Genomic DNA, 25,763 nt, shown 5'->3' with positions numbered 1-25,763 from the left:
CTACTGCCTTCCTTCCCTCTGTTCTCTGAAGAATAAGAGATTGCATGTCCTGTCCAATGTCACCATTTGACCACTGAAATAGCAATGCCTCAGGGCTCCTGGCCACCAGACCTGTGTGAACACCTTGGCACCAGCTTTCCTCTGTCCTCCCCCCTTCCATTTCCTTAGGAAAAAGACTCTGGCGAAGTCCCTTCCTTCTAGTCAGGGGTCCAGCTGGATTGACAGCCCCTCCCCTAGATCTTCAACCTCACCCTGTCAACTCTTAGTGTGTCGAATTTCCAGCCTTTAACACACATACACATACACACACATGTGCATGCATTTGCACACACCCATCCAGCTACTGTTCACTCTCTCTGTGACCCAGCCAGAGTTGACAGCTTGTCCACACTCACCTCCTAGTCACTCTTCATCAACCCTCCGCAGTCTGTCTGCCTCACCTCTCTAAAGCTGTTCTCACCAAGGACACTCACAACTTCCCTGTGGCCAAAGCCAGGGGACATTTTGCAGTCCTTATCTTCTTTCATTTCTTGGTGGCATGTGACACCAGTGGCCACTTGCTCCACAATGTCACATGGTTCCCTTGGCCCTGTGGTGCCGCACAGGCCTCTCCAGCTGTACCTTCTCCGTTGCTTCCTTTGACCGCTCCTCCTCTTGTCCTCATCCCTTGATTGTTGGTTCTCTCCAGCCCTGAATGTTTTCCTCTGGACAGTTCCCCTACTTATGTCACCACATATCCTGAGCTTAGTAGCCTTTCTGCTACAACCAATACCACTACTTTGTCTTCCAAATACATCTCTTTAGGGTTTCAGACCCATATGTCCAACGACCTCCTAGAAATCCCTCTTTGGTTCTCCTGCAAATAATTGCAACCACAAAACCCACCTTCTCATCCCTGGGCCACTTCCCAGCTTTTCTTCTTGTTATGCTTTGTATATTTTTCCCTGAGCCAGAAGCCCAGGCTTCATCCTTGACTTTTCCTCCTTATTTTACTACAACTCATCCATTACAAGTCAGGCCAGTGCTATTCAAATTTCCTAAAGAGCCCTAAAATCTATCTTCTATCCCCACCCAATGCAGGCCACCACCATCTCTCACCTGGATGACTACACCAACTATTTGCTCATGACACCCTAACAATTTTGATCCCTCCTACTTCCGTCTCCATTCCATAAACATGCTGATCTTTTAAAAGTACAAACTCATTCTCCTACATAAGATGTTTAAGGGATATCCTAATGCCCTCAAAAGAAAGCTTGAATCCCATGCCTCCTTCTCTATAGTTCCAGTTCTCTTCCTCTGCTGGTAGCACTCAGGCTCACTGCTCTTTCTGAAGTCTTCCAGCTAAATCCCAACAAACATTTGAAAACCTTACAAAAGGGACCACCCAATGCCAGCACCAAGTTACAGAGAGGATCTTAGAGTTCAGAAGATCAGTGTAATTAAAAAAAAAAAAAAAATCAAAGGGCATTTGATCTAGAAAATAGTATGCTTGCATAATTCTACACATATACATACAAACTGAAAGGAAATCAGACACACAGAAGTACTTTTTCAACTTTATTGTTGCTATTTTTCCACATTCCATGATCATTTCTCCCTCCAAAATAAAGCATGGAGTCAAAAACATCAGATCCCACTTTGTTCCTCTCATTAGTTCTACATGGAACAATAAAGGAGGTGTAATTAGATAAGAAGAAAAATAAGCAAATTGAATGGAAAAATGCAAATAGGATCATTCATTCCATCATGATATAATAGAATAAGCATAGAAGTAGGAGTCAAAGAAACCTGGGTTCTGTTTCTGACAGTTACATAAACTTGCTTTATAATCTGGGTGAGTAGCTTAATCTCTCTGGTCCTCAGTTATATCACTTTCAATGAGAGGGCTGAATCTCTCAGCTCTTTCTAATGGCCTGTGCAAAATGGGTTCTGGTAGAGAACTTCCACAACTCTTACTTGAGAGGTAGTAGAGAATAAGATAGTGCCAGATGTCAATCTTTTAACTACTTTCAAGTAAAAATGTAAATATTTAATTATTTCTACTGTAACATAGACCTGTGAGCAGAGTTTATATGTTAAACAAAAGTTAAAATTTCATATTGGGACAAATTAACTAGAATGGTGAAAACTTACTGCAGAGATTTAAGTTATTAACCTTAGATTTAATATTTGCATGTATTTTTTAGCTTTTGAAATTTGTTCCTGAAAAAAGTGATATTGACCTGTTGGAGGAACATAAGCATGAATTGGATCGGATGGCCAAGGCTGATCGATTTCTGTTTGAGATGAGCCGGTGAGTTTGAAGATACCGAAAAATGAAAGATGTCTCATACCCTAGTAATGGCAATTCGCATTAAATTGCTTGGGCCAATTAACCTGGCTCAACTGAAAGCTTTTTTAAATTCTAAAATCTTTTTAAGTCTATGTGGAATTTGATTGTTCGGTTTATGTGAGTTCTTGCCCAGGGATGAGCCAGGATCAGGGCTGTTTTGTTTTGTTTTTTGTTTTGTTTTTTTTTTTCACAACCATCTCTATTTCTGGGCCCCTTTGGCTTATGTACTTTGGTCTTAGCAAGCCTTAACTTTCCTAGTTCCAGTCAGTACTCACCAATTTGAGTTTAGGGGACAGTATTCATACATCCTAGTACCTTGGCATCTCAAGATTATTATAAGATAGAAAAAGAAAAATGATCAGACTCTGTTAATGTCAACCTGGTGCTGCCATAACTGAATGGCCAGGGTCTGAGTGTCAAATCATGACACATGCAGACATCACTAATCAATCGTGGCACTCTTCCCACAGAGCGGAGCATTGGCAAGCTTTCTGAGCCGTTCTCCAGAAAGCCCTGAGGCAGTCTCTGCCTCATAATTGGGTTTGGCGTGTGAGCTGAGTCTATTTGTCATTCCAGGCCTAGCAAATTGATTCTGCATTAGAGAAGGAGCAATGGTCCTGAAACTCTCAGTGAACCTCAGGGCAGTTCTTCCCCTCAGTGCTAAAGGCCTAAAAATGCAGCCAAGGGGAACACATCTCTCACTCTGCATTCCTGCCATGTCCAGACTTATTTTTTGATGTTCTTCTTCTATCACAATTTGCCATTTTGTGTACTAATGTCAGACAAAGAATGACTTTGAAATTTTGACAGATACACCCAACAATCTTCAGTAGAGACAAGTAAATAGCCACCTGCAATACCTACCACTTATTAAGCATCTAGATCTTTGCATGTACCATCTCATTTAACCTTCTTCTTAGACTTGCCTGGGGGGATCCCAGGGACAGAGGTATTTTATTCCACCTACCATCAAGGGAAACGAGACTCAGAGGAGTTTTGGTACTTGCTCAAGGTCACCTAATACAAGGAGTACCTGGGCTGCCCACTCAAGTCTGTTAAATTATATCATATAGTTGTGGAGGAGGGGCTGATCCCTGATCTGTTGAACTGAAACTTCTACCATAAGTGGTTTAGGCACTGACTTCAGAAGGCCTACTCTAACCCCCAGTAATAAGACAGCTCAGCTCAGTGGTGATGAGAGGCCAATGTACACCCTTATTTTCTCTAGTTGTTGCCTGAGAAGGCAAAGCTTGCCATCCCTGAGGGGAACAGATAGGAGCTAATTGTGAAGAAAAAAGGAAGGTTTGGGAATGAGAGTGAGGAGAGGATTGATGGAGGGGCAGCATGCTGGAGACAGGTCTTTAGAGTTTGGCCAAAAGCCAAATTTTGTGAAAAGGTCAACTTGGGAAACTGCCTTTTATTTGCAATAGTGAAGAGCCCTTACACCTTTATTCCTTTCATCTCTTGTACGTTCAAGCTGTTGGCACTCTGAGGAAATGAAGGGGGCTTTAGCAACAGCAGCTGGCTCTCCCTTTCTTCAGCAGTTGCCTTATTTGGTTGGAGCTAAGGGCTCTGGGACAATGGCCCAAATATCCAGTGCAGAAATGGGCTCTTGTATTTAGTGAATGCTGATCAGTGCATGCTTGGTCTTACAGAATCAATCATTACCAGCAAAGACTGCAATCGCTGTACTTCAAAAAGAAGTTTGCAGAGCGCGTGGCAGAAGTGAAACCCAAAGTAGAAGGTAAAGCAGAGCCTCCTAGGTTGGGAGCGATGTTTGTCTTAAGTGCCCATTTACAAGTTCCATCCAAATGAGCATAGTAATCAGGGCCCCTGTGGTGTTGTTTTTTTTTTTTTTTTTTTTGCTTGAAATCTTTGGAAATTCTGATGGACAGCTGGGCACCATGTTGCATACCTGTAAATCCCAGTGACTGGGCGGGAGGATCACAAATTCCAGGCTAACCACAGAAATTCAGCGAGACCTTATCTCATAATAAAAAATGAAGAGGACTAGAGATGTAGCTCAGTGATAAAGTGCCCCTGGTTTAAAAAAAAATGTAAACTTGAACTTCCAATGGACAATTACTTAAGGTCAGCACTTGGCATGCTGGCCTGGCCTAGCATACCTCCTGAGTTCAACTGCATGGCTGGGCTTTTGACCACATGGGTGTAGCTAAGAAATGAATTTGACCATTACTAACATTAAACCTGCAATTAGCTTTCTTGCAACAGGGCCTTAGCACATTTTTCTAAGGGTAGATTTGAGGCTGTTAAGTTTTTAAATATTTTAGATGTGGGCGAGGCCACCAGAAAACACAGTTACAGAATATGAACTAGAATCAGAGTCTGCTTGAGCTTCAATCCCTGTTTTGACACCTGCAAACTAGAACATGTAACATATTTGATCAGTTCTTTATCAGTGGAATTGATCAGTAATCCTACTGATCTGACTCACACCAGGCTTGAAAGTGTTTGCAAAGGAATGTTGAAGAGTTGCTATTCCATGTATTCTAAAAGCTCAAGGTTGGTGAGTCAGACCAGAAAAGAACTGAGAAAGGAGACAAATCAATAGCCATCTGTGGAACTTTTAGCTGTTTTAGTTGTCCCCTTATCCTTTGCTTCGGGTTTAGATGTTTTGAAAGTGTTCCTTGGCAGTCTAATGACCCAGTTTTACATCTTCAATATTTGTCACAGTAAGTCAATTTAGGAGAGGTATCACTGAAAGTGCTGGTGATAATAGTTGTGTTTTCGCATTTTGTTTTGAAGCAATTCGTTCTGGCTCAGAAGAAGTATTCAGGAGTGGCGCCCTCAAGCAGTTGCTGGAGGTGGTTTTGGCATTTGGAAATTACATGAATAAAGGCCAAAGAGGCAATGCCTATGGATTCAAGATTTCCAGCCTCAACAAGATTGCTGACACAAAATCCAGTATTGACAAGTAAGTGTAGAATCTTCCAACACTAACAGCATCTGGGTGCTTAGGTAGGGCTTGAGTTGTTCTTTCTGATCCTCCTTGGCCTCCGTGACACTCCAATCTCCAGCTTGAACTTCTCTTTGTCAATACTCTTCTCCCACATGAACTCCCTTCTCTCTCATAACCATGGGCATCCCCCAAGTTCGGGTGGGGTGGACGGGGGGGGGGGGGGGGGGGGGGCAGTTATCCTTCATCCATTTTCAATGTATAGGGATACCATCTATTTCAGATTTCTTTTTAATTAGCCCTGTCTCTTTTTTTGTAAACTTTTTAATTATAGTATATTACACTAAAGAGACGTCACTAAGCATAAATGTACATCTTGATGAATTTTGAGAAATTGAGTACACTTGTATGACCAAGATAAGAAGCAGAATACCACTAGCTTTCTGGAAGTCTCCCCATGGCTCCCTAGTCACTACTGCTCCATAGAGAGCTATATTCCAGAGAGAAGGAAAACTTGATAGCCGATGCTGGGAAGGTGAAGTTCACTGGGTTTTTAGATTATGTTTTCCTTTCACACATTGGCGCTAACAGCTATCCGAAAAACTTGTGATGCATAAATGCATTTTGGCCATTGGTATTCAGCTGCTCATCCCAAGACTCATTAAAATGCTTCCTAGAAAGTGTCCAGCGCTGCAGTTTAGGTGAACAGACTCTGGTTAGAAACACCAAGACATGAAAATGCTCTTGTGTCGATGGCAGGTAGGGTCATTACACATATTAACTCTAGTTTCCCTGAGAGCTTTGTTTCTCCAAGGTTCTCACTGACTTCAAAGGAACTTACACAATTGTTTCTAAGGTAAGCTGCTCTGCACCCAAATCTTTTTAGGGGTATTGGCTGTTCATCCTAATTATTCCCAGCTAATGAGGCTTTTTACCCTATATTTTCAATAGAGTTAGTGAAGCATAGCATATGGCAACTCTCAATCCATCTTAGAAGAAATAGGAAGTGGGCTAAGCTGTCATTTTTGTATCATGGAGAGAAGGAGTGATGAAGAGCAGCTGTTGTATTATAGCTTTGCCACCTAACTTTTAATGTGAGGACTTGATCCTTTTCAGAGCACTTTCACATTTCATGGTCACAACAGCCTGTGAAATTCACAAGCCAAATCTGTTATCAACTGTTTGTCAGATAAAATGCTTGCCTAAGGTCACCCCAAGCAAGGAATTTGGCCTCACAGGTCTTTAACACCTGTTCTGTTGGTTTGTCTATAATTCTGCCCTTGCCAACAGATGGGTCTTATTTGGAGGTTGGACCAGGGACTGGCAGTCTCTGATTTGCATATTAGGAGCAGTGACCTTTTTAAGAAAGAATGTTCTCTTCGGCTGCATATGCATGCACACACAGAGGCAGATCACACACTCACACACTCACCAATAACCTCGTATTTATGTGATTATTGACTCATTTAGCTTGCTATAGAATTTATCTAATGAACAAACCTTTTCAAAGAACAAATCAAAACATTTTCTGATCTTTCTTTTTCCTTTTTCTGCCTGTGAATATTTCGTCCCCAAATGTAGCATCAGTGTGACTATACCACAGTGCCTAATGTAGCACCTAGCCATTGAGCAGCCACACATTCAACACTTGTTCAGCTGGATATCACCAAACTGCTTAATGGTGACACAGTCAGCAGGGAAGCCTCAAGCTCCTGGTGACCATCAGGGAGTAGTCAAATGTGTGGCTGTTTAGTTGTTCATTCTTCAAGAATTTGTATTTATTTAGTCAAATGGGGTGTTATTTGGATAGCAAACAAATGCATAAATGTCTGACCTGATTTCAAGGCTTTCTGCAATAAGAAAGGTCTGTATAGTTAAAGTTATCTCAATTGCTCTAAATAACAAAGTATTTTTCTATGAAAATGGAGAAAAGTAGCATTACTCTTTCCTGTGATGGTATCTGGCATTTCGTTCCCTCCTGTTACGCCTTAGGTGAGAGGCACCAGGGCAGATAGGTAGGTTTTATGAACAGCCGAATGCAGGTGGAGGACATGGCTGAATGCTGGAATCCTAAGTGGGCAGAATTATTGGCCACTATTTTGATTTGCCGGGCAACTGTTTTCTGATTATTGAAGAAAAATAAAGGAATTTTTAAAAATATGAGTCCTTAACTGAGGAATAGGAATGTATCATCTGTATGAAGCTGCAAGCATAATCAGAAATGCTTTTCATGGATATAGGAAAGAAAATGGCAATTCTGATTCACTTTGGCTAGATGTGGGCAGGAATATTATTATTTAGTGTTGCAAATTAGCAAACTACCCATATTATAGAAATGCTTCTAGAGAAATGCATTTGTATCCTCCTGGTTATGGAAACTTCAGTAGATTAGTTCTTGGTGCTAGCAGCATATTAGAGTCACCAGGGAATTTTAACAAACATCTATGCCTGGCCCCACCTTATTCCAATTAAATGAGCCTTTGGGATTGGCCCAGGCATCTGGAGCCCAGGTGATTGTAATGTGCAGCAGAGTTGGTGACAGCAGGACCAGACTAACACAGCTTTGCCTGATAGTGTTATCAGACACTCCCCCCACCCTTTTCAATCCGGGTCAGTCAGGGTTCAGCCCTGTCACCACCCTCACCACTAGAGAGGGAATTGGCACAGCCAACCGTTTTAAGTACTAAGGGTTATGCAGTTAAGAGCTGAAGTGTTGCTAAAAGTAGAACTGTATTCACAGCTGCGAGGATGTCATATACTTGATGGCACAGTTATGGCCCACTTCCAGGTTCAGCCCTGAAATAGGAGACTTTCTAACTTTCTGTCTGCCCTTTGGATGAAATCTTGAGTAATAATGGTTATCAGTGAGTTGGTTTTTAGACTTGAAAAGTATTTCAAGTACTTCTAGACTTGAAAATAGCTACTCTCTTTGGTGGGTGAAACATCTCTCACTTCTTACCCCAGCCCACCTAATTCTGCTTGCTATGAATTTGCATGGCACACCCCATTTGGGGATGGATCTTCTATAAAGGTAAACTTGATCTTCTCTCCATTGGCGATGGTTCAGATTCACTTTTGTCACCAAGGATGTTGCCCAGATTTTGAAGGATGCTCATTATAGACCAAAAATATAATTCTTATCCTAACCATTTCTTTTTAGGCTCTCATTCTCCTCTGCTTTTGAGAGCCCCTGCCTTACCGGAACCTCCAAATTATAAAGTTAATGCAGGAGTCTAGCATTACTGTGGGTTCTGCCACTTGAGCATATAAATCATACGCAGATTAATTATGTTGAATGCTCTCCCTTTCTTTACTTGTAGGAACATTACCCTTTTGCACTATCTAATAACTATTGTGGAAAATAAATACCCCAAGGTTCTCAATCTAAATGAAGAATTGCGGGATATTCCTCAAGCGGCAAAAGTAAAGTAAGTACTCTTAGTGAATCATTACAGTTCTGTCAGTCACCTGGACTGTAGGTTAGCCATTGAGAAGGTTTCTTAGCATTGTATGAGGTAAACTGCATGACCTGGGTCCTTCTGTTTTTTTTTCCTCCAAACATTACATGACATAATGTTTGATTTGTATCCAAATCATTCAAATGTTACAAGGTTTTGAAATACAGATTTTTCTAGGTCCATATAATGTAACATTCTGAGTTATTAAGAATATAGGAAAAGAATATGGTTTCAGTGGTGCCTTTAAAGTGCAGTTCTATTAAACACAGGAAGGAGCCACCTAAGTTGAAGGAGGATGCGTGGTTAGGCAAATGGAGACGTACAAACATGTAAGGGTGCTGCTAGTAATTTTCACATATGAACACACTCCCTGAAACCAAGGCAACACTCTAATGGGAAGCAGTCTATATGCAGATCAAGAAACTAAAAATACAATGGGAAGTTGCCAAACTTTCACCAGAAACTTTACACCATGTTTCAGAGACTGAAGAGCAGGCAATTTTCCTTACAGTTCTTCCCTCTCACTTTTGACTCTTAAAAAAAAAATATATATACATATATCTAAACTGCATCTCTCTCTTTTTATTTTTTTTTTAACTCTGACTTTGAAAAGTCTGATAATCAGGCTAGTTTATTCCCTCTGTAGAATTGGGTAGAAATATACCATGTAAATACACCATGAAAATAAAATATTAAAGTAAATGAAGTATTGGTGAGTTTCTTTGTTGTGAAATATCTGTAAGAATGAAGTTTTAATCTCTGTTGTTTAAAAGCCATGAAATAGAAAGCATATAGGAGAAGCTCAGGAATCCTTCTCTAATAAAAAGTAAAAGGCAATGAAAATAAGATGAGTTAGTACAATCTTGAAAAAAAGTCATTGCTGACTGAAATGCGACATTACTTTGTAATACATTACCAGCGCCTTGGTGAAAAGTCGTATATTGATGGATGTGATTGTGAGTAAGCCAGTTTCTTTTGCTCTCTCAAAGAGAGCCAAGTATGGCAAGAAATGTATTTCTACATATAGTAACTCGCTGGAGAGAGAATTTTTTGAGGCTGAAGCATAAAATATTTCTGTACACATGGGAGACATTTCTCTTTTGCTATTTTTAACCTGTAAAATATACCTGCTGGCTGTGGAAAACAGAAAACATAATTCTGTACCTAAATTCCATAAATTTAAGATGTGGTCCTTCTGTGAGATCCAAACAAGGAAGGGAATTTTTTTAAAAAACATTTAAAATAAACTGGTATGAACTTCTAAGTGTGAAATATTTAAAACCGTTATGTATTTAATCCATTTAAATCGCATGCTGATTACTAAAATGTTACCTTTTACAACAGCATGACTGAGCTGGACAAGGAAATAAGTACCTTGAGAAGTGGCTTGAAAGCAGTGGAGACAGTGAGTATTTGTTTCCCTCTCTGAGTCCCAGTCTCTTTGCCATCCATGGTGCTGGTGACTTTCAACACAAAAAAAAAAAGAAAAAAAGAGCAATCACCAAGAAGCCAAAATGGGTCTTATATTGTGTCCAGCTTGGTGGCTCAGTTGAGGGTAGTGGTGGGTCACTATAGCAGGAGCTGGAAGTAGACCTGGAGTACCACCAATTTACCTGGGAGGCAAGCCTTGTCCAAATGAGCGAGCTGGGCTAGACAATCTTCAAGGACCCTTTCAGTTTCCAAGTCCTACTACTACCTGATGTTTACCTTCAGTAGAGCAAAAGAACTTCTCTGCTGTCTTTGAGCCAGTCCTTTGCCAAGTATTTACCAGGCAGATGCTAGGGTGTGCTGGCCATGCTGAAGGGAAGGGGTGACGAGGATTTGGAATCCTTGCCCTTCAGTGTTGCAATCATTAAGAGAAGCCAGTTCCCCACAGAGTGTCCTGGCCAGATAAGCACAATGATTACAAAGGTGCCTAAAGGAAGGGACTGGATTGAGGGTAGTCTGGAGGTTTGTGGACTAGCACAGATCAGAGGGAGAATGGGACAAATAGATGCACAGAGGGAGGCTGTGCCAGTTTACATGAGACAACCTGGACCTGGTCTCACAGGCAGAGAGGATTGGGAGAAATGAAATATGTCATAACGCCAGGCGGTTACTGTGCAAATGCGCTACCTCTGAGTGAAAGAAAGGCCAGGGATGGGAATCAGACAGCCAAAGGGGGATCATTGGCAAGCTGTCTTTGGAGAAGACGCCTAGCTCTGGCCTGCACTTGGTGAAGGAGACTGATCCAGGCAACTTGGAAAGGTGCCCCTCTCTTAAATATCTTGCAGATCATTTATCACAATGCTACAGAGACCTTCCCTCCTTTTTTTTTAATCACAAAATTATGCCATAGAGAGTATTGAATTCATTTAAGGCATGCTACTTATAAAAGGTTAAAATCATAACATCTAAATTTTTGTTTTTATAAATTTAGGAGCATATAAGAGTTGTTTGGGGTTTTGCAGGACAAGGGTTGGAGGTGCTAAAAGTAAACTCTTTCTCTTAGCCCCTGTGTTGTAGAACACATAGACAGTCCTCCCCAGCCTTCAGAGAAAGACCAGGCTGGATCAGGGCACTTTGGGCAAGGCATGTTTAATAACCTTCACTCAGGTGCTTTTTCCTCCCCATGGGAACTTTCTGGAGACTAGGATGGCAGTTGACAGTCCTGAGCCTGATAATGGACTTTCAGACCCTTGCATTTGAATTAACTCAGACCAAGGCCAGGGAGATGGAGGGGCCATGTTTCAAGGAAGTCCTGGTTTTGAATTTTTTAAGGGAGAGTGTTGCTGAGTCTCTGCATCCTCTGGGTCATAAGTACTACATCACATTCTGCATAGAAAAGGCGCTGAAGGAGCCTTCTGCTCCCCCTGGCAGCTTAAATGTCAAGGTGTAGCCTCGAAAGACAACACTGCGAGGTAGAGTGTGCCCTGCCCAAATATTCATGTGTCCTAATTGTGCAATTAATTGCCCAAATAATTATATTGTTTAAAGATATCAGAGATGGAATTTTAAAAATAATACATTAATGAAACACACAGAGATGGCTTTCCCATCCCTATATCCAGCATGCACTTACACTTTCCAGCCAGAGTACTAGAATGGTGTCAGTTTCTTCCAGTGAGAGTCAGCTCCAACCTTTTTAAGTTTTCTTTTCTAAAATTTCACTGATCCTCTAGTTGAGGTGGATATTCCCCCCTCCTTTGAAAAATGAAGCCACTGAGGCCCAGAGCATCTTGCCATGGGGAAAGCTGAGTCAGAATTCACAGCCTGTGACTCCTGCTTCGTAATCTCTTTGCTAAACCAGGTGCCAAAAAAATAAATAAATAAAATAAGGGGATCGAGTTAAGTCAGTAGGTGCACCTACTTGATGGGGATCAAGATGCCTTACTCATGGAAGTGCTGTAGGCATTCAGTAAGAAAGGGTATCTTGCAACGGTAGAAATTAATTATTGAAATTTGGTGTGAATCACCGGTATGTTCATTAACATGTTAATGGAGAATATAGAAAATTAACAAGAAACTAGTTATTCTGTCTGCCTATTCACAAAAACCTGATGGTATGGACAGGAAAACAAATGGTAGGTGATTATGGTGTCTGACTCTACAACTGGAATTCTACTGACCTAGATACCCTGGTTTAAGAAGTAAATAGATTTGGCAGAAAAGGAAAAAAGAAAAAAACAAGCCACTAGAACTCTGAGTACAGAATATCAAAAGTCTCTTACGTTCACTCACAATCCCTTTGAATCCAATTTGCTTATTTGTTATTTGTTTAACTTCTATTAGTTTTTTGCTTACCTTCTAAAGTAAGAATAAGAGATAGCACTGAGAAAATATTCAGATAATTGGTTAAATTGCTGTTTTATAAAATGCACATGTACAGGGCCCTGTCTCTGGCATGGTGTGAGCAAGGATAGGGGAAGCTAGAGTATGACAAGATATTTTAGATGTGTTGTCCATGCTGAGTGATTAAATTTGAGGAATATAGGATAAGAGACAAAGTGTGCCTATATTTGAAGCCTACGTTATCATTCTCCATTTCCTTTGTTTAAGGAACTGGAATATCAGAAGTCTCAGCCCTCGCAGCCTGGAGATAAGTTTGTTTCCGTTGTCAGCCAGTTCATCACCTTAGCCAGCTTCAGCTTCTCCGATGTTGAAGATCTTCTAGCAGAAGCTAAAGACCTGGTAAATTTCCCTCTAGCACACTGTTTGACTGGGCTGGGTTTTCACTTGTTACTTTCAGATATGATGCTTTTTGGGGAACAGCAGGAATGGGATCCAAATATCATGGTTCAGGAAATAAAATAGCAGATAATTGTTTTCCAGATTCCATTGTTGTTCATTGCTTGGGTGGATTTTCATCTCTAGGACTGTAATTCATTGAAACACATCCTTGTTGCCTAAATGGTCTGTGTTACCTTTAGGTTAGCAAGATCTTGAAGGCTTTGATGGTATAAAAACAGTAAATACTGATATTTTTCTCTTGCTTGCTTTTGGATTCATGTGCTTATCTCTGGAAACTAGAATAGATGAAGAACAGGAGCAGGTATAACTAAGGCCACATGCTTCAGACCTCTTTAGGCATATACTTGTTGGAGAACTTTAAGAAGACAGGACACTACCAGCAAAACTCATTAAATTGGATGCATATTAGTTCACAGTCTCATGACAAGTGGTTGTTTTTGTTGTTGGTTTTTGGTTTATTAGTTTTAGCAAGACATTTCTTTTTATGATTCTTGCTATTTCAAATTTTATTTTCCTGTGGAGAAAGTTTTCATTGCAGCTAACCAAGACTTTTAAGTAAGCCTCAATACCCTTGTTCTCTCTCCCTCCCCCACCCGAATTATTTCTTCTTTAATGTACATACTCAGGTACACATTCTGTTTTTCTCCGCTTCTCATTTTTTTTAAGTGATGTTAAGCCCCTACCATATGCCATGGAGTTCTTCAGCTTGACCCATCTCTCATTTGCCACCACGCTGTTCTTTTACTTCAATCTTTCCTTCCAAACTTGAGTAGTTCCTGTCATTTTTCTGTGGTCCTGTTGAGTTGTAGGTGTGGATGATTGGTCACGTAAGGGTATACAGACACTGGTTCAAGTTCAGAAGTGGACTGTGTTCACAAGTGCCAACTAATCTCAACAGTAAACTCACTCTTCAGCCTCATGAAATAAATGAGAAGATTATATATGTTCAAGTGACTGCTCCTTTCTGAGGTCCAACCTCTAATATCCCACACTGGAAATCAGTCAAATGATGCAACAACCTTGGTTTGAACCTTCACTGTGAAAGCCTCCATTCCTACTTTTTGTGGGATCTACCACTTTGGAGGGTGCACTCTAAAGGAAGAATCACCTCCTGCCCTGATACCCCAGCAAAGTACCTACCTCCTCAAGGAGCGCAAACATTTTTATAAGAGAAAACTGGATAGTTTGTTTTTATTTAAACACATTTATAGGCACACACACTTATGAAACCTACTTTGTGTTGGGGGTAGGGGACTTTAATCTAGCCCTAGTTTCCTTCAGATTTCTGAGACTAAAATACATATGATTTCATCATCACTAGAATTCCTAAAGATAACAAGATCATTCAGGATGCTTTGAAGTGCATGAACTTAAATGTTTTAGAAACTCAGTTGTCGACTGTTTATTGCAATTTTGTTCATACCAGAACTTTTAGAAATTACCTTATAAAACCACGGAGCAAGCCAGAGCACTATAATGTGGTGCGTGAAGAACGTTATGTTTTCCCCTAAAGGGCCCTTTTTAATAATAGAAAATTTCCATATAAGTAAAATATTGAAAATAACTCCACAGTAAAAAGGAAAAATGGTTTTAAAATACTATAAATTTTAAAATATTAATTATGAAATGTCATGTAAATATTTATATCTATATAGATGCATAACTTTAGCTGAAATTGGCTTTTTTAAGAATATTGAAAACGTTCCCATTAAGCTCCATAGTATTATCAAAATATCTGAAAAACAGCAATATAATAAAGGCAAGTAAAATCAATTAGAAACTTTTTTGAGTTTGAGCAAACTTCAAAAATTTGTCATGGTCTAAATAAAGTCTGAAAAATCTTAAGTGAGTGATTAGGCATAGAGAAAGAAAATTCATTTGTCTTTGAAGCTGGGAGCACTGTCCTTGGTAGTTGAGGCCTAGAAGCCTCAGACCCTTACAGAAAAAACTGCCCAACTGGCCTTGAATGTGGTTATCATAATGCAGACAGTTGAAAGTGGATTGTCCTGAGTTATGGACTACTGAAAGAACTGAAAAGAGAAACAGTTGAAACTTTTAAAAAGAAACTAGATGTTCTTCTTTTGTTACTATATATTTAAATTTAAATTTTTTAAGTTTTCCCTTAATATTTTACGTTTTGGCAGTTTTAGAAAGATTTGATACTGAAAGGCTTTCTGGGATAAAGGGTTGAAATAAAATTATTTTTCTCAGTCAAAAGTAAGAGGTTGCAACCAGTGATGTAATGATTCTGCCAAATGAATGTTAAAACCATTCCATTTTGATACTGAGGTTAAAAAAAAAATGGGGGTTGCAGGAGTGACTCCATAATCAGTTATTGTTTTCTAATTAGGACCCTGGAAATATTATAACAATACCAACATTATTTATGATTAGGAAAAGCAACTAAGAAGTACTGGATCCCATTTGCTTTCCATATTCACCATATGGCACCAATAAATGATATTAAACTACTTCAAAGACAAGTTAAAAGTACAAGGTTTCCTACCCCTGCTGAGCTTGCTATTAGTTTTTGTGTCTTGGGTGTTCTGCCCTTCAATATTTTGCTTTCTTGTTTTTACTATTGTTTAGTTAATAAAAAGTCATAGGAGGTAATCTTAGATGTGAAGCTGAAATGAGGTGGAAAGGAATAAAATGGTTTCCAAATTTGAGGCATGTTAAAATTCTCACTTTAGAAGGGATTCACAGACATGTTCAGCTGCTGAAGGTAAAATGGGCCTGCTAAAATCTGTTAAGTTATGTTTGATTCTGTTTGAGCTTTTGTCCTTCTAGGGAAATTTCCATTTAATTCTCTTAAAACACCCTGAGCTTCTTAAAAATCTTCTTTTCTCCAGTTCACCAAAGCAGTGAAGCACTTTGGGGAAGAGGCTGGCAAAATACAGCCGGATGAGTTCTTCGGCATTTTTGATCAGTTCCTTCAAGCTGTGTCAGAAGCGAAGCAAGAGAATGAGAACATGAGAAAGAGGAAGGAGGAGGAAGAGCGGCGAGCTCGCATGGAGGCACAGGTGAGGGGCATCCTCGACCAGGTCCAGCCCTAGAAGTTCTCAGCTGCCTTGCTCTTTAGATGCCCTTACTGGGCTGGCAAGAAGGTGGGCATGGCTGTGCTCTCTAGAAAGTTCCTGGGACTTTATCAGATTTCTCTTGGGCAATTTGAGGGTACATCTCCAAAAACTTAAAAAAGAAAAAAAAAATACATCCAAGATCCTTTGATCTGGAACTCCACTTCTTAGAAATTACTCTAAGGAAATAATCACAAATTTGGGCCTGGGGTTGTAGCTCAGTGGTGGAGCACTTGCCTAGCATGTGTGAAGCACTGGGTTCAATCCTCAGCACACATATAGATACATAAATAAATTGATTAAATAAAGGTCCATTGACAACTAAAAAAAAAATAATTAAAAATGAAATAATCACAAATTTGCACAAAGAAAGCAGCAATTTTTTTTTAATACTAGTTCTAAACTGAAAACAATCTAACATTTACCAATAGGGCATTGGTTCTAATAGCCACATGGTGAAATATTGTAGAATATCATGTAATCATTGGTGTAGTAGCTCTTTAGTAAAATATTTGTTATGTCTTTTAAAAGACATGCCTTCAAAGAATATTTAATCATCCAGAAAAGCTTACAAAATGATTTCCACATGAAATCATTTTTGTTGTATTTTGTTTGTAAAATAAATATTAGCATAGAAAATTACGGTGGTAGTATAAAGCTCCAAAAAGTACTTTTCTAAAAAGCTCAGTAGCAGTGGTTATCTGTTGGTAACCAAATAAAGAATGCTTTTTATCTCAATTATCAAAATTTTCTATATTGTCTGTGTTTTGTTTGACTTTTAATAACAGCAACCTGTTCCAGACATCAATGCCAGATGCAGACCAGGCGACGGATGGGAGGCTTGGCCTGATGGTCGTTTTGCTTTAGTCTCTGTACCGTCAAGAAACCAGGGTTGGGCAGGACCTGGGGTGGGGGGGTCCTATTTAATAGTGTAAACTTTGTTTTTCCATTTCAGACACACGAATTGCCTAATTATTCTTTTATAAACAAGAATATATAATGAGATTTTCCTAGAATCTAGATGGTGAGGGTCCTTTTTTTTTTTCACCATTCATAATATTTCTGCGATCAGATCTTATGCATGTCCCAGTTACTCCTTTCTCGTGTCATCCGGAGAGTTTAGCAGCTTAAGTGAACAGAGCTTGGTGTGACTAAATCACTACCATATGTCACAGACTTCATCCCCACCAAAAACAAAATACAACATCTTATTATTATTTTTTTTTAAATACAACATCTTAATCCTTCTCTAAAAGGTATCTCTTTCTATTTGCAGCTCAAAGAACAAAGGGAAAGGGAGCGGAAAATAAGAAAAGCTAAAGAGAATAGCGAGGAAAGCGGAGAGTTTGATGACCTCGTTTCAGCTTTACGCTCAGGAGAAGTGTTTGACAAAGACCTTTCTAAACTAAAACGGAATCGCAAACGCATTTCCAACCAGGTGACAGACAGCAGCCGAGAGAGACCGGTCACAAAACTTAATTTTTAATTTTCCTCAAGTACTTTTCTAAAAAGCTCAGTAGCAGCCCTTTGAAGTGACTAGACCGTTCCATTACACTGCCTTGCAATCCAAACAGTGGCAATTTCCTCCTTCATCTGTGAGTGTGTGTGGATGTGTGTGTATGTAAATGTATGTGTATATGTATATTAAAAATGTATATAGAAGTCTGAGTGTCGTCTGGAGACCTCTATGTATGGATAAAAATTTTCTGTTAACATTCGTGCTCAGAAACCCTTTGCATATGCATTCATATTGAGTGTGGCTCATTTTCTTTCCCTGAACACGGTAACTGTTCAGAAGCACAAAACTATCTCCTAAAAGAGATGACAGACATTCCCTAGCATAAAAAAAAGAAAAAAGAAAAAAAAAAAAAAGCTTGTGAAATATTTTCCAGTTTCCAAGCTTGCTATACTTTAAAATTATTTTCATTGGTGAAAATGGAGTTGGAAGAATATAGATTTAAAATGGTTTTTGATAGTTGACAATGTGGTGTTCCAGCATCACATCAGTAATTGATGGGATCAGCTTAAAATTCCTGATGTTGATTTGGGGATACAGTCTGTAAATGTTTATCAAGAACATCTTGCACACAATTTGTATTATGTAGAATGTCAATCAAAATTCTTTTGTATATTTAAAGCTTAAACATCAGTTTCTCCCCCAATTTCATCAAGTTTTCTGCCAAGTGCTCTTGATGATTTCTTTAAATTGCTTTTGGGTAAAAAAAAAAAACAAAACAAAACAAAAACAAAAAACAAGCAGTATCTAAATGCAATCCATGCCCTTGTTAATGAACAAGATTGCCAGAATGTACCTGTTGTTCTAACAATATAGATATATAAATCTTAGAAATTTCCACCCAAGACTTAAAGGAAGAATTCTCTGAAAGGATAAAGATTTTTTTAAAAAAAATTTTTAATGGGGTGCCTTTTTTTTTTGTCTTTTCTATTTCTGTTTTGTAGGACAACCTGCATCTTCTGTAAATATAGGTCTGGACTAAAGGACACTTAGAGTGTCACAAAATATCAACATCAGTAGAGATTCCCAGATCTATTTATCTCTGAGTATATTTAAAGTGGTTTGCTGTTATATGTTGTCATTTTAAATTGTGTGTCAGTAAAGCTACCTGTAAAATTTCAGTCCAAAAAAATAAAGCTCTCAGGGAGAAATGAATAAAAACAATGAACATTAGAAAATAAAATATAGATGCTTACCATTAACCTACCAACTTTCAATATCCTTAAATTATATGATATATAAAGAGGACTGTTACTTTTTTTTTTTTTTTTGCTTTATTTATTTGTAGTGGGGCGGGAGGTGGGGTGGGGCTGACATTTTCTCTTTTCTTTCTATCTATCCTGTCGTGGTTGGGTTTCCTGTGGAGAGAGTAGTTTTTCCTGTTGCACTAGAACATTATTTACTCACTAAATTGAGTTCTTCAGTCAACTAACAAATATTTATTAAGTATCTACTATGTACCAGGCATAGTAGATCTACAGTGATGAGCAAGACAGAGTCCCTGCCCACAAGGAACTTACGTTCTAATCAGAATATTCAGGGATGAATAAAAAAAATCAATGTGCGTGCTGTACAGGACTCATACTATTTAAAAATGATTTGTCCAAACTACAATGCTTAGTGCAGATGGCAAAGTATCTGTGCTGTACGAAAGCTGTGAAATAATGCTCTAAGAGTTGTCAAGAGCTGTGGTTTTACATTTTTTCCTCATTGCAAACTTAGCGACTTTCCACCCATTCGATGGAAGCAAATGACTCTTGCAAATGACAATTATAAATACAAAGCAGAGGTTACACTCCCCCAGCTCCTAGTTAACCAAGGTCTGCAACTACACCATGTTAAAGGTGCAGTTGGAGACTAGGCTCAAACAGGCTTGGAGAGGAGGGGGAGTGGCATAGGATGATGGTTTTCTCTGTTCCTTAACTAAAGTGCCTCTATGTATATTTTTTTTCTATTTATAGTAGGAGAAATTTGGTCTGGCTCAATTTTGGAACTGTACTTTGAAAATGGCTTTGTCTTACAGTTTAAGGAATGAACTAGTGGAAGGAGAGTCACAAAAGGAGCAAGTTTGTGTAGCATGTCCCTCTTGCCCTTGATAATCATCCTCATTTTGTCATGGCCATCCTGGTAGGCCTCCTTTGCCATTTCCATTTTTTGGTTTCTTTCCCTGAAAACTGTGTGCAGGTAATTCCATGTGCCATTGTTGAAAACAAAACAAAAACAAAACAAAAAAAACTACTTTTTAGATTGGTGCTGGTGTAAAGTAGCCACTTTTCTCTCTTGGGTGTGTATTTTAAAGTTTTTGTTTGTTTTTTTTAAATTAATGCCAAAAGGAAAAAGCATTATAATTTGTAAACTTAACTATATGTCTTGTATCTTATTAGCTTAGTAGTTGGAACCACTTAGTCTCTAGGTGCAAGACTGTTGTTACAGTACCAAGAAAAAAAATGTTGTATGTGTTATGAGACTGTACATTTTTTTAAATAGCAATATGCAATAAAGATGACTTCATTGGGTGTACGTATATGCTTTCTATGAATTATTAAAATACCATCACCTAACTTCTTTGTACGTTCCACCATTGAATTTAAATATTGGAAATTTTTCACTAAATCAGAAACACACACATATCTTTAATCTTGTACATACTGGGTCCAGAAGAGTGTCATTTTTCAACTGGGGCAGCAATCAGTACATCCGGGCTATCATAAACTACCTCTTGTCTTATGTGTGAATTGAATGGTTTTGTGTTGCGTATGGTGGGACTACTGGTGGAATTATTCTGCTGGGAGTATAGAAAATAATTTATAGTCACCAGAATGAAAAGCTTTTTTAGATTTTGAAGCATTTCCTTTTTAAAAATTAATTTTTGCTATAAGTTAATTGGGAACTGTCACCTGAACAGATCAAGAAATGTGTTTATAACTATGCTTTGGAAGTTGGGGGTTTTCCATTGGTCCTACATCATTCTGCTGTGTAGCCACTCTCAACCCAGCTTGAAGTCAAGCCAAGCTAAAAAGAAACTGCCCAAGTGCTCCATACATTAATCCTTTTGATCTTTGGAATAGACCCACAATGTTCTTAAAAACTGTTGACCATCTTATTTTCCACCAAGTCACTGGATAGCTATATAGTATCCAAAGACCACATTGTTCTCTGAAGCTGACATTCAGATAGGAGAGACTCATCCACATGTCAGATATTTTATTCCATCCCACAATCTGTTCCATTTCCTATTTGTGTATCTTAGTGTGGAGCTATGTACTGAACACCTAGACCCACAGTTACCCTTGGTGTATTGATAGAAATGAGGGGAATCAGATCATTACCCTTAAGTTGATAGCCGTCAATTACCCCAAACGTATCAACAATAGGGAAAATGTGCTTCAGAAGCAGGGAAAAGTTACATCCCCACCTTTTCTATAACTTAATGGGAATTTATGTGAGGAAAATTGATAACCTTGACTTAACTACTTTGCACAAAATCATTCCAAAAGCTATGTTTTGGAAGAGAAAACATTTGAGACCTTTTTAATATAAACAACATCAGCTATTTCCTTTCAAATGGAAAACATAAATAATTCTCAAAGCTTAACAGCTCCTTGATACCACCTAGTTCCATAAACACCAGTCTTGAGAACCGCTGGACTATGCGTGAATAGGTTTAAAGTCAGGGGTCTTGGGGTTCTTGCCTCAAGGTCTTTATAAACCTTCAGTATATTGAGTTATTGCTCATTTTCTCTGTGTGGTCTGTACATTGTTTTCAGTCTGTATATCCCTATTCCCCCCTGATAATATGAACTCCACTCAAAAATAAAAACCTGTGGAATCTATAATTAAAGGATGACTAAAAAATCTATGAATTCTTTTTAGAGAACGTTTAGGGTCCCTGGAGGAAAGCGTTTCTTGTTTTTAAGGAGTTTAGTGTTTTCCGTAGCAAATACCAATCAGGATTATTTTTTGTCTGTCTTGTGAGGAAAACATCAGACCTGCCCTTTGGTCTCTTCCCTGACATGCTTTTATCTGCTGCTGTCCACAGTGTGTTTCCATGGTACCAAACAAACAGCATGAGCCCAGGGCTGCACACCAGGATTTTCAGACAAAGGAGATCTTTATTTTGATCAAACCTTTGTGGGTTTTGACTTTTCAGGGGAAAAAGAGTTTCCTAGGTATAATTTTTTTTCCTATGTCATTTCAATAAAGCATCTCTTTTCTATTTTTCCCTGTCTACAGTTTTCTTTCTCCAGGAGAAGGAAAAATGGAAATGGTTCTGTAATTCTTATTTTCAGTACCATCCTCCCATTTTTTTGTACCACTATGTGGTCACGTAGGAACATTTTTGTGGCAAAAGGATCCACAGTCCCTCATTAGATAATGAGCATTTTTTGTTAATGTCTGCACCTCCACTTCCAGATTAGAGAAAGTTTGACTCTTTTAGGATAAGACTTGACTCTTTTAGGATAAGAGTGGGGCTCAGCAAGGAATACTCCCATTGATGCTAAGCAATGATTTGGGACAGGGAGGAGGACAAGGTGACTCTGGCCACTGCTTAAAAAAAGGAAAAGTCAGGCTTCAGAATACAAGGTCAAAAATACAAAGAAGTCAATCACTTTCCTATGTACCAGCAATGAAGGAGTAGAATTTGATATTTAAACACAAGACAATTCACATTAGCAAACACTAAAAGTGAAATACTGTATGTATTTAAAAGTCTAAAAAAATATTTACAAGATCTACAGGAGGAAAACTGCAAAACTCTGATTAAGAAATAAACCAAATAAATGGCAAGCAAGATATTTCATTTTCACTAGTAGGAAGACTCCATATTATTAAGATATCCATTCTTCCCAACTTGATGATCTATAGACTCAGTCCCAGCTAGTTGTTTTGTGTTTATCAACAAACTGATTCTAAGTTTTATATTGAGAGCAGAAGGCCCAGAATAGCCGGCACAATATTGAAGAAGAACAAAGTTGGAAGACTGACACCATACAACTTAAGAAATACTATATTGAAAGAATAGATAGATCAATGGACTATAGAGCCACAGTAGCCAATTGCTGTTTGACAAAGAAGAAAAGATATCAAAATACAATGTAGCAAAAATTGTCTTTTGGAGCAACTAGACATCCACATGCAAAGATAAAATAATAATAGAAATAAGCAGAGGCACAGACCCTAACCAACTCAAAGTGAATCACAGACCTAATTGTAAAATGGAAAACTATAAAACTTCTAGAGCTAAGATAGAAGAAAATCTGGATGACCTTGGGTTTGGTAATAATTTTTTTAGATAGATCCAACACCAAAGACACAATAAAAGAAACAAGTGACTAGCTGGACTTTATGAAAATTTTTATTATTTATTTATTTATTTTGGTACCAGGGATTGAACTCAGGCACACTCGACCACTGAGCCATATCCCCAGGCCTATTTTGTATTTTATTTAGAGACAGGATCTCACTGAGTTGCTTAGCACTGCCTCGCCATTGCTGAGGCTGGCTTTGAACTCCTGATTCTCGTGTCTCAGCCTCCCGAGCTGCTGGGATTACAGGTGTGCGCCGCTGCACCTGGCTACATATGAAAAATTTTAAAATCCTCTGCAAAAGACACTGTCAAGAGATTGAAAAGACAAAATACACAGACTGGGAGAGAGTATTTTTCAAAAGACAGATAAAGGAATATTATCCAAAATACACAAAGAATGCTTAAAATTCAACAGTAAAAACATAAACAACCTTATTTAAAAAAAAAAAAAAAAGAGCCAAAGACTTGAACAGACATCTCAAGAAAGAATATCCTCAGGTGAAAAACAGTATATGAGAACATGCTCCACACCATAAGTCATGGGGGAAATACAAATTAAAACAACAATGAGGTACCACTACACACCTATTAGAGTGGCCCAAATCCAGAACACTGACAGCACTAAATGCTGACGAAGAGGTGGAGCATTAGGAATTATCATTCATTGCTGGTGGGAGTACAAAATGGTACAGCCACATTGGAGAATACTTTGTAAGTTTCTTACAAAACTAAAAACACTCTTACCATGAAACCCAGCAATTTGCCCAAACAAGTTGAAAGACACATCCACACAAAAACCTGCACACAAGCTGGGCACAGTGGCACACTCCTGTAATCCCAGCAGCTTGGGAGGCTCAGTCAGGAGCATCTCAAGTTCAAAGCCAGCCTCAGCAACTTAGGCCCTAAGTAACTTAGTGAGACCCTGTCTCAAAATAATAAAAGGGCCTGGGGGGATATGAATCAGTATCAAAAATAAAATAAACAGACCAACAAATAAAAACCTGCACACAGATTATTATAGCAGCTGTATTCATAATTGCCAAAACTCAGAAGCAATCAAGATGTCCTTCAGTAGTTGAATAAACAAATAAGCCATTATACCTCCCAATAACGGAATATTATTCAGTGCCAAAAAGAAATGAGCTATCAAGCTGTGAAAAGACATAGAGGACACTTAAATGCGTGTTATTAAGTGAAGGAAACCAATCTAAAAAGGCTACATTACATGCTGCATGATTCCATTCAAATGACTTATGAAAAAGAGAAAACTGCAGAATCAATTGTTGCCAGGAGGAGGAGAATAGAGAGATGAATAGGTGGAGTGCAGAGAATTTGGGGAGGCAGTGGAAATACTCTGTGTGGTAGTAAAATGTCATTATACATTTGTCCAAACCCATAAAATATACATCACCAAGAGTGAACCATATGTAAACTATGGACTTTAGATGATAGTGATGTGTCAATGAAGGCTCATCATTTGTAACAAATGTACCATCTGGTATGTGATGTCAATAATGGGAGGGGGGGTTGTGCATAAGTGGGGGTTGGGGATATATGGGAAATCTCTGTACCTTCCTCTCAATTGTACTGTGAGCCTAAAAGTGCTCTAAAATACAAATACTTTAAAAAGAAAAGTCCCTGTGCACACGGCCAAGAAACTTCCCCACTATATCAGGCCAAATTGCCTGACTCCTTTAACATATTCAACCAGCCCTAACCCCTCAGCTAAGCCCCCTTTGATAACTTTTCATGCCCTTTTGACTTAACCCAGTTTATTTATATCTGGGTATGTCTATTTAAGGGCGGGGGGAAGCCCAACAGGGTATTTTTTCTTAATACTTCTTTGGACTTCTCAGATGGCCAGCAACTTTCCAAGATTCTGGCCCAGTCCCTAAAACCTCCAGATTCTTTTAGACTAGTGTCTATTAGTTAACTCTTCAGAAGCCAGAGGAAAAAATAAAAGCAAAAGCTGGTCACTAGTGAGTTAATCACTCTCAGGGAGTTCAGGCTATAAACCTTTAAGATCTACAGTTTTAGATGTTTTTTTTTTTTTTTTTTCAAGTTGCCGGTCTTTAGAATGTTCACAGGAAGAGCCTTCCCTCCCTCCTCACCTTCCTCTCCCCCCCACCCTTGTTTCCTTACTCCAAACCAACTTCATTAAGCACACCACATAAAAAGGCTTCATTCTTAGAGATCCTATTAAAATGCCTTTTGCAGAAAATTTCCTCTCCTACTGCCTTGAATGTGAGCTGGTTGACCTGAAAAGCAGCAGCTGTTCTATGACCTGACAGTTTTATGGCTGTTGAGTTCCCGCTAAAAGCCTGGCCTTCCAATGTCTGTCAGGGGCACTGCTAGCAGCAGGGTCATGCAAAACCCTATAGCACCCAGCTCTCGGCTGAAAGATGAATGCAACGCTGAACAAATCCTCTATCATAACCTGGGGAAATGACACCTCTAGGGCAACTGGCATTGAGTTTTCCCCCATGGGACTCTGGCAACAAAGACCTTGCTCCCATCTGCCTGTACCCTTCTCTTCCATTAACATCTGAGCAACACATGAGACCCAAGAACTCTGAGTTCCAGAGTTGTCCCTACTGCTATCAGTCATGAGCAGATCAGTCTCTCAAACATCTTTTTTTTTCCCCCCATTTTGAATCTGGAGAGAGTAGTTCTAAAACTTTCCATGACAGAATTCTGTAATTCTGCTTCTGAGATTCCCAGCCCCTGGGCACTGGGGATTCATAGCAGCCAACTTACTAACTTGAATTAAACAAACTGTCCTGATTGCACTGTTTATCAGTGACAGCCAAGAAACCCGGCTTTTGCCCTGGCTGTTTGGGAAGGGGAAAGGTCAAAGGGCAATTGCTGAGAGCACACTGCATTTTAGCGGTCACAGAGCACATCCCACAGGTTTCCTTTACT

General features: G+C 39.0%; 1 protein-coding gene and 1 non-coding gene across 2 annotated transcripts in view; both read left to right on the top strand.

Annotated features, from left to right (window-relative positions):
- The window catches only part of Daam1 (dishevelled associated activator of morphogenesis 1), a 166,314-nt gene extending 147,540 nt beyond the window's left edge, over positions 1-18,774 (top strand). Inside the window, exons 18-25 of the mRNA XM_026410057.2 lie at positions 2,190-2,296; positions 3,991-4,079; positions 5,102-5,270; positions 8,573-8,680; positions 10,055-10,115; positions 12,749-12,880; positions 15,793-15,963; positions 17,294-18,774. Coding sequence (XP_026265842.1) covers positions 2,190-2,296; positions 3,991-4,079; positions 5,102-5,270; positions 8,573-8,680; positions 10,055-10,115; positions 12,749-12,880; positions 15,793-15,963; positions 17,294-17,503 — 1,047 coding nt within the window. The 3' untranslated portion in view covers positions 17,504-18,774. The remainder of the gene's footprint in view (positions 1-2,189; positions 2,297-3,990; positions 4,080-5,101; positions 5,271-8,572; positions 8,681-10,054; positions 10,116-12,748; positions 12,881-15,792; positions 15,964-17,293) is intronic.
- Positions 15,170-15,232, top strand: LOC113197636 (small nucleolar RNA SNORD47). The gene has a single exon (XR_003302729.1). It is a non-coding gene; the product is annotated as a small nucleolar RNA SNORD47 (small nucleolar RNA).
- Positions 18,775-25,763: the final 6,989 nt, after the last annotated feature.

The sequence above is a fragment of the Urocitellus parryii genome, chromosome 6 (genome assembly GCF_045843805.1).
Source record: "Urocitellus parryii isolate mUroPar1 chromosome 6, mUroPar1.hap1, whole genome shotgun sequence".
Taxonomy (NCBI): Eukaryota; Metazoa; Chordata; class Mammalia; order Rodentia; family Sciuridae; genus Urocitellus; species Urocitellus parryii.
Note: the sequence above shows the minus strand (reverse complement) of the source record. Positions and strands in the feature narration are given on the sequence as shown.